Raw genomic sequence first — 9461 nt, 5'->3', positions numbered from 1 at the left:
CTCGCTCTTTCCTTTCCTCGATTCCCTCATTTTAACTTGCCTCTTAAACCTTCTGTGTCACTTCTGACCTCCAGACCTGTCTGGTTTTCAGGGGAGCCCCGGCCCCCAGCTGATTCTTTGGAACCCTTGACTCTCATCTCTGTAACTGCACATTTTTGTTGGGTCTGCTTGATGTCTGTTCTTGTTTGAATCCTATCCCAGAGGCACCTGTGGTGTCAGGTTCTGAGGGTTTTGTCCAACCAGCAACATTCCATGGACTCTAAATCTCTTTCCACGCTCCATTTTGCTCTGTTTCTGTAAGGAGGGGTGCCCTGGAGCAACACCCTAACCCCACCACACATGCAGTTATCGTCCTGAACAATGATTTGCTGAACTATGACAGGCTCAGGTCTGTCCTTACTAATGGATCAGAAGCAGTTCAAAGCTGATTGACATGTGATATATGATGTCATAATAGAGTTACATAAAATTAATGGAAAGGTCAGTTACAGTGTTTTTCCAGGATACTCTCCTTATCTGAATATCTTAATGATTCCATTTCTACTCTTTGTGTAGCCAATAGGCTGATGTACTACATTCCCCGTTAAAATCCTAGTGTGTAGTCCCCTACTTACAGTGGCCGGTGTAAGATGTGGGGTTTATGTACTGTGCATCTACTGCAGTCTTATTCTTTTGTCAGTACTGTCTCATTACAACACTTTTCATTCCAGCAATAAAAATATGTATGATTTGCTTTAAATGTATTCATTGTTTATTTGATATTGTTCTGTTTGGTGTCTTTGTTTACTGGAATTATATTACTGAAACGAGTAAAGAAAAGCTTTTAAACCAAATAAAATGACTGTTTGAAATAAACTCTAGGCTGGACTCTCAGTAAACGTCGTTGAGTCTTGTGAACGTGTGTATATGTTGCAATATCTCCATCAACCCACTGGGTGGCAGGATTGTCACTTAATGTTGGCAGCTATCCCGGTTTATGCAGTAAATATATCGGCGTGTGTTCTTATGTTTGTGTGCTGCTAAGCAAACGTTCTCCGCATGTTTACTGCCGTTTCTCGAGTGTATTCCACATTATGGATTCAATTCAAACCATTTTTTGGTTTTTGAATGCCATACGTACCAAACATAATCTCTTTCCTTAATGTATACCTCTATAAATGATCGTGCATTGTCAAACACCCCTTCATCGCTCAGTTTGTCACTGGAACACACATTCCTGTCCGTTTTCAAACACTGTTCTTTGCCCCTCCTTCCGTGCACTTTGTTTGGCCCCTTTCTGTGCTCCTCCTCCCCTTTTCTCCTTCTCTATGTCTGAATTCAGGCTCTTCTTCTTCCGCTGTACAATGCTTCCTCTCTCGCTCTGAATGAATTTCGCTGCAGAAATGAAATGCCCTTATTGCCTTATATGGCGATCGACGCCTTCAGCCTCCTAGTGTGCGCGATGTGGGATGAGGCGCGCGCATCGCCACCACCATTCGCTTCCTTATTTGGAAGCGAGTTAAGTTGACCTTACAGAGGAGAGAGAGAGAGAGAGAGAGAGAGAGAGAGAGAGAGAGAGGGGGGGGGGGGGGGGGGGGATGAAAAACGATGACATGGTACAGTGACGGACAGGCGCGTTTTCATGTGCAGGGAGGGACTGCAGGCGGGTTAACGTTAACTGATTTGTGTAGCTCGACCATTTTGCCTTGTCATCGTCTTTTTTCCCACATTTATGACACAGGCATAGTCCTCCCGGTCGTTGGCAAACTGATCTATACCCAGTAGTAGGCGAGATGTCCAAATAAGAACACCTGAATTTTGATATGTTTATAATCTGGTTGTAATTACTCATCACCAGCCCCAAATCATGTCAAATTCCATTAGTATGTAGCCAGGCTTAGTTTGTTCTAGCCAGCTAGAAAATTGTCCATAACTGCGTGTCCTCTCAATGAATGTTTCCTGCCAAAGGTATTTTTTCAACCATTCTTTCTTAAACTGGCAGTCACATTTCCTTTCCTCTGTCTCCAGAACCCAGACTCTGACGGCGACGTTTTCTGAAACAAGACCTTTCACTACTACGTTCTGATCACCTCTGTGAAAAATAGAAAATTATCTAAAGGGAAACATATCCACAGAAATTATCTAGCTTTTCACAGGGGATGTAGTCCAGTCGGACATTTTACCCTGGACTTGAGTTTCTGTTGCATGTTTGGCATTTAGTAGACGATCTTATCCAGAGGGACTGCCAAAGTGCTCGTATGAAGTACATTTAATAAAATGGGAAGAAATAATGTTCAAACAGGGACGCTACTAGCCATATTCTTACACATATCTGTGCCCAGTACAGTGCTGAGGTGATACCTGCGTGGTTAGTTCAATACATAAGTACAATACAGGGCAATATCCGCATTATTACGCCTTAGGCTAGGCAACTACTCCATTCCTAACAGAAAGCTTCCCTACATACATTGTTGATAAAGCATTTATATGTTTACACAAACAGAATAGATATTTTGACGTCACAGCTTTGTATGAATCTTATTTTCATTAGGTTTAAAAAATAACTTTTTACCGCAATTGTTAGCGGCAGAATTGTTACATGACAGGGTCTATATAACCTCAACTCCCATAATCCTCTCTCGTTTAAGCGTATGATCGTGTTACCCGGATGCCCGCTCCACCCTATTATAATCGTGCGCACCACTGAGCGTTCCCGAGGTGTGTCGAGTCTGCGAGCTAGACCATTACATTGCTCATTCAGTTCCGAACCAGACGCAGACGCATATACAGCAACACAGCCATGGTATGTCTACATTGTAGCACATATGTAGTTGGCTACCTTTGATCCTACATTATTGTTATGTTGTACATTATCTAGGATAGATTATTTTTCTGTTGTAGTTATTTTAACGCTTATTAACGTTCGCTAGCTTAACAGTTAGCCAACTATTTTTGCTATCATAACGCGAGCTAACTGTTGCAATGTCTCTAACTGGAGGGTTGATTATCTTAACTGTCTAATAACGAAAGACTGTTGGTAACACTGGGCAGCTGCTGTGGCTAATTAGACTGCTTTGTATGAAAATGTTACCTCCTATCTTGATCGACCGTTTTCCACCTTTTGAAGAATGTTTCATTTTAGGTACGCTCTTCGAATCTCCCGTCTGTCCCTTTTTGACTATGATGTCGGTTAGGTGGCTACAGAGGAAATGGTGAAAACGACCCAAAAACGACTGGCGCCATTTCCTTCCTCAGCGGTTACTTTAGACAGCCTAGGCCTGATGCCGCGATCATTAGCCAGGTGTCTTCCTAGCCTGATTACTTACTTGGCTACCTGAAAAATCCTAGTTGGCAGACTTGCTGCCTGGTTTGCTTCCCCAGCGCCAGTGATTGATTGATTGTGGCGGAAGCGTTGTGCCCATCTGTGCACCAGAGGGTGCGGAGTAAAAATGGGCTCCGCTCTGAAATTTAAATTAATCGCTTTACAATTTGATCCCAAGCCCTTTGTCTCCGGCCAACATAACTAGTTAGCGCGGACGGCAGCTGGCTAATGTTAGCTGGTTAGCTATACATACATATAGCTTTGCTGATGCCGCATCGGTAGCAACGATATCAAACATTAGCTAGCCCAAATCCTTCGTACATGTTTTCATTTTATCATTTTTATAGATATAGTCTACAGATGCGAGCTAGGCTAAGATCTAATGCTTTGCGATCACTTGGGTAACACATGGTTGAGCCCGTGGCGTTCTCGACCCCACCCTAGTTTTTGATGCAAGATTTGCATTGCTTCCCTTGAACGTTTTCTGAAAATACGTTCCGCTGTCACGGTTTGGCTGTCGTTGATCTAGTCGTAGACTTCTACACGTTGATGTCTGGCGAGTAACCTCACTTAGCTGGCAAGCTAAGCGATGCAGTTAACCGGCGCTTGTAGGCTTGCGTGCAGGCTTCTTGGCCGACGCTTCTTCCTGGTTCTGCGCAGCGGCTTTGCCGAGAGTCGACGGAGCCGTCACTTCTGAAGACAGTGAGGTGAAAATCTGGTTTGAACGGTGGTCGTGCTACTAGTTAATGTTAACCTTTTTTGATTTAGTCACATACCTTTTTCGTTGACCAGAAATTCACTGGTTCGATACTTCTCTGAAAATGGCTTTGTTTTTCGTTTTGGACCCCTCGGTCCTTTAATCTGAAAATACCATCTCATGTCATTTTTGCATTAAATTACAAATAAAGTTTCAGCGTCGACAGAAGCCATGTTCTGTTTTTTACCACTCCCTCTTTCCTTTGTCTGGGGTTCTTGTCTAAGAAAATCACCCTATTGCCAGTTATAAACATTTGGATGTTTTGCTTTTTCTTAGACATTTAATTTAAAAAAATATATGCTATTTGAACGGGGTACCCCATGTGTGTCAAATATTAAGCCTAAATGTGACCGCGTTTGGCTGACGTTTTGGCCTAGTTGTCTGGCTCTGTGTGTGTGCGTGTCTGGAGGAAGTACCGGTTCCGGTATGGCTAACAAGTTTTTACCGTAAGTGTCGCAGTTAGATATTATTTTGGTGTAGGTGGCGGGCGTGGTGGTTCGGAATCGACAGTTGCACTATAAAAGACAACGATCTTCAGATTTTAAGACAGTGATAATTTGCCATTCTCTTCATTCGTACTGTTTCCGTACTGTTTTTTATTAAACCAAGTACGTGGTAGAAAACGGCATGTGATTGAATTAAGTAGCAAGCTACATTTCTTGGAAAATTGCATGGTTTGCTCTTTGAAGTGCTAATCTGTTAGTAGCTGACGTTGGCGATGACTCGATGAGGAAGTGAAAGAAGGCGTGAATGGAGGAGGCATTGCAGCCCTTTTCGCAAGTATTTACTGTTCTCAATTTTGTCGTGCCACTAGCGAGCTAAGTGCACCTTTAGAATCGAGTCTGTCTCGGCGGTTCCCGTGTAAGTCGGCGTTTGGTGTGATTTGAAATGTGTGGCCATAAGCTAAAGTAATCAAATTCACAACGGTATGGTATTCTGATAACGAAAGTATGCAAGCAAGTAGTTTTGCGAAAGAAACTTTGCCGTTAGTGTCTTCGATCTCTTTTCCACTGTGCAGCTGAGAACAGTTAAGTATAACACGTTAGCCATTAAACACCAGTTAGTGTTTTTTAACCATTTTATAAAAAGTGTTTTAGCAGGCATCCTCAGTCCATCTCAAAGGGGACAATATTTCTTCCCCATGTCCACAATGCAGGTGGTGCAGGGCATTAAACCATCTTATTAGATATTGCACTCCATGTAGTCAGGTGTACAGGGCACTGTTTAAAGTGTTTCCTTTTTCATGGGGAGCACTCTGGGTACTGTGCAGCACGACAGGAATTTCTTAGGCTCCCTGCAAAAATTTCTCATTCATATCATTCTTCCTTAGCCTGAAGCCTTCCAGTAGCTGTGTTTTACTGAGTCTGTGGGTTTTTTGTGCTGTGTAATTTTAAAACATGGGATGCAGTATTTGGGGTGAGGCTTTGAATCCCATTGTATTGAGTAGCGTCCTGTGATTACAAGCCCACTGCCTGGCTGCATATGTGAAGCCTGGTGTATTTGTGTCACCTGAACATGGACCCTGAGGCATTGTGTGAACTTTATGGCAGGAACAAAGAGGAGTCTGGTCCCAAATCCCAAAGAAAGTGTTTTCACACTAAGGCCAGCGAGGGAGTAAGCTTAACTATGTCTTGGGCATAAGTCCACAATACCTGTCCCTCTGAGTCATTCCCACATGCATGCTGGAACTTGGCCTCTGCCATTACAAGTGCTGTTAGTACACGTTTGTTATTGCAGACAGTCAGCTCTCTCGCCGTGTGTTGTATTTTACTCCCAGAGCCAGCTGTTAGACAGGAGAGCGCTGAGGGGCACCTTTGAAAATTACATTACGTTGTCATGTAGCAGATGCTCTTATACAGAGTGACCTACATAGGTTAGAATTTTATCTATATACAGCTGGATATTTATTGAGGCAATTGTGTGTTAAGGACCCTTTCCAGGGGTACAGCAGTAGGATACCTTGCTCCAGCAGGGAATCGAACCAGCAACCTTTCAGTTACAAGCCCTGCTCCTTACCACTATGCTGCACTGCCACCCCAAGATAATTGAGAGTGTAGGTTTCTGTGATGTGGTATAGGGAGGTAAATGCTTTGGCAGCTTGAGTGTGGAAGCCAGAGAGGAAAACCTGTCCTGACACGTTTCCGCTCACTTTACGTGATTGGCCTTGTTCTGTCATTCCATAGTGCATGCCTGCATGGCAGTGCTCTCTGAAGGTGCCTGTTGTGCAATCCACACACGTCCTCACACGCCGTGGAGGATGGGGCCCATGCCCCACAACCGCACATTCCTGCAGAACGGGCCACTCCCCCTGGCACAGAGCCACAGACCCGGAGAACGTTCTTCGCAGGTCCAGGCCCATCCTCTGCAGCATACAGACCCCCTCACGGCCAGCCAGCGGGGTGGGCAGGAGCTGGCGGCGTTTTCCTTACCAAAGGCCATGTAGCATAGCATCAGAGCATTTGTTCTTTTAAAGGGGCATCCCTTCCACCGCACAGCACGAGTTTGCCTGGTCATGTCTGCTCACATCGTCTGGTGCTGAAAGTGTTTGGCGGTAGGGACGTGTATTGTCACGTTGCAAAACATTATCAGAATTATTACAGCTAAGCTGGCCTCTCTTCTCCCACCCACAGACCTCTGTCCCACAGACCCTGCACCACATATGGTGCCTCTGTAGGGATTTGAGGGCAGGTTCTGTTTCCTGCCCTGACTCCACGTGGTGCACTCACTTTATTCAGAACCACATAAACCTCTCTCTCGGGTTCAGCTAAGGGGGTGGAATGGTGTAGTTCCCGTAGACTAAGTAAATATGGCACAATACTGATGGGAACCATACAGCAGATGGAGTGGAAATGTAGTCCAGAGCTAGACCGATGTACATGTCCCATCAGCTCTGTGGTGTTCTGCAGTCAGGCTTCTCTGGCCACTGTAGAGTCCCTGCTCCTGCTCCAAGCCTTGCTGGTGGTGAGGTTTTGTGTATGCAACCATGCCGCCTCTCATCGATCTCCTTTGTCGTTTGTCCTTGAAGGCTTCCTTCCCCTCCCCCTGGTTCCTTTTCACCTCTGCCTCTAGAATTCAGCCTTTGTTGACTGAGTAAAACTTGAGCTGGAGAGGCGAAGCTTGTTTGTCTAACACACAAGCTCCAAGTGGTAGGAACTGCTGGGCTCTGACAGCACCCAAAGTGCTAAGAAAGCCCCTGCTCGTGTGCAGGTGACCCTGCGGTGTGACCTCATGCCCCCCCCCCCCCTCTCTGCACAGGCCTCCGGGGTGACGGTCTCAGATGAGGTGTTATTAGTCTTCAACGACATGAAGGTGAGGAAGGCGGGTGAGGAGGAAAAGAAGAGGAAGAAGGCAGTGCTCTTCTGCGTGAGCGATGACAAGAAGAAGATCATCCTGGAGGAGGGCAAGGAGATCTTGCTGGGTGACGTGGGTGACACGGTCCAGGACCCCTACTTGCACTTCGTCAAGATGCTGCCACCCAATGACTGCCGCTATGCCCTGTACGATGCCACCTATGAGACCAAGGAGACAAAGAAGGAGGACCTAATCTTCATCTTCTGGTGAGTGGGCCTTCAAGACACTGTTCCTGGATCAGCCCAGTTCCCTTTGCTTTCTTTGCTCCTTGATCAGTTTTACGTGCATCTCTGTGCCTTTGTAAGTCACTCCAGACGAGAGCACCTGTCGAGAGACTGAGCAGAGGCATGATGGGACAGGATGGGTTCCACATGCCTGCTCTGACCCCCCCGTTCCATTCTAACTCTGTTCCAGGGCCCCAGAAAGCGCCCCACTGAAAAGTAAGATGATCTATGCCAGCTCCAAGGACGCCATCAAGAAGAAATTTCAAGGTGAGAAGTCAGTTTGGGACATACAGGGTAACAATGGGGTGCTCATCAGAGGATTTAGGACCGAGCGAAGGAGGCAGAATATTCCAGCAATACTGGTCTATTCTATCTGTTCTTTAGAATCTTTAGGTAGGACAGACTCTAGAAATGACCCAATGTTTGTTTTGGGATATTGCCTCATAACAAACTATCCTCTAGTAAGAACTGAGTTCTGAAGAGATGAAATCCTTCAGTATTTGATGAGGATGACTGTTGTCAGTGCTCTGGTGAATCTTATCTGTCCATCTGATTTATAGGCATCAAGCACGAGTGGCAAGTGAATGGTTTGGAGGACATCAAGGACCGACGCGCCCTCGCTGACAAACTTGGAGGTGGATCAGTGATCTCCGTTGAAGGGGACCCTCTATAAATCTTGGCCCCAGGCTTCAACTGAGGCCTACCTGTAAACAAATTTGTGAGGGGTTTGACTGTTCATTCCAATATGGTGGGGAAAGGGAGGGGGAAGGGAGGGCATTGAGAGTCTGACAGTGCAGAATTGCAGGCTGTCATTCCAATTTACCAACAATGAAAAACAAGTGATTTAAAAAAGAGCAAAATTTGATCAAGGACGTATACACAAGAAAAATGGAGTTGTGGAAGTTTGTTGGCAGGTTTTTGTTCCACATTCCAGTTGAGGTGTGAAGGTGGGGCCGGGGGGGGTGGGCGGGCAGGGCAGTTGCCGTTTCAGTTCAAACTTGAATGTTGCAGACACTGTTCAGACTTAATTATACCATTATGTATTTTTTTTTTTTGCCAAACTTGTTCAGTTTTCCTGGGCCTTGCATGTAGGTAAGGCTAGATGTGCAAACACTTCACAGAAATGATCATGACTGCACATGGGGTGCATCAGACCTTTTTGGGGAACATTTTTTAATTGCATTCTTTTGATCATATTCCCACACATGCAAATTCCAGAATATGTTATGATTCCAGGGTGTATTTTTTATTTTTGGGGGTTATTTGCATTTTCCAGGCGGAATCAAACCATTGCTTTGGTGTGAAGATCGAACGCATTCCTTTTGGAAGTTAAGGTAGCGGTTAATTTGGCAGTGTCTTAACAAGTTAATGAAATGGATGGGGGGGGAGTAGAGGAACAGCTTGTGTACAGATTAGAGTGGAGGGTGGATGTTTTGTATCGTGTCCTTATCTCTAATAAAAAAGCACTTAACTACCCCCCTCCCCTTTGCTTGTCTGGCTCATTTTAAACATGACTATACCTCCAAGGTTCCTGACTGCTCACTGCACACCCCATCTTCATGATCTCAGTTTGGCACAGTTTGGGGTCAGCCTCTTGTGCCAGTTGTGGCTACCTCTGAGCTGTGGCAAACTTTGGTTTTTGGGGGGTGTGCTCACAATGGGACAACGGTGAAAACCAGCACCACTCATGGCTGGTGGCAAAACTTGATGAATAAAGCATTCATCTGCTTCACAGCCAGGGATACCAACCTGCTAAAACTCATTGTCCCACAGATATATATGCGGGATACTGAAGTGGGTTTTAATGTTTGTTGTACTTTGGTCTGAA

The 9461-nt window shown here is 45.3% G+C and overlaps 1 protein-coding gene across 1 annotated transcript; it reads left to right on the top strand.

Moving 5' to 3' along the window:
* Positions 1–2684: 2684 nt before the first annotated feature.
* cfl1 (cofilin 1) lies at positions 2685–9108 on the top strand. Its single transcript, XM_036548295.1, has 4 exons — positions 2685–2782; positions 7314–7615; positions 7824–7900; positions 8194–9108. Exons 1-4 carry the CDS (start codon positions 2780–2782, stop codon positions 8304–8306), a joined length of 495 nt encoding a protein of 164 aa, XP_036404188.1. The 5' UTR covers positions 2685–2779; the 3' UTR covers positions 8307–9108.
* The last annotated feature ends 353 nt before the right edge of the window (positions 9109–9461 follow it).

This window comes from Megalops cyprinoides, chromosome 16, assembly GCF_013368585.1.
Source record: "Megalops cyprinoides isolate fMegCyp1 chromosome 16, fMegCyp1.pri, whole genome shotgun sequence".
In the NCBI taxonomy this organism is placed as follows: domain Eukaryota; kingdom Metazoa; phylum Chordata; class Actinopteri; order Elopiformes; family Megalopidae; genus Megalops; species Megalops cyprinoides.
The sequence above is the reverse complement of the archived record's forward strand: the minus strand, read 5'-3'. Positions and strand labels throughout refer to the sequence as shown.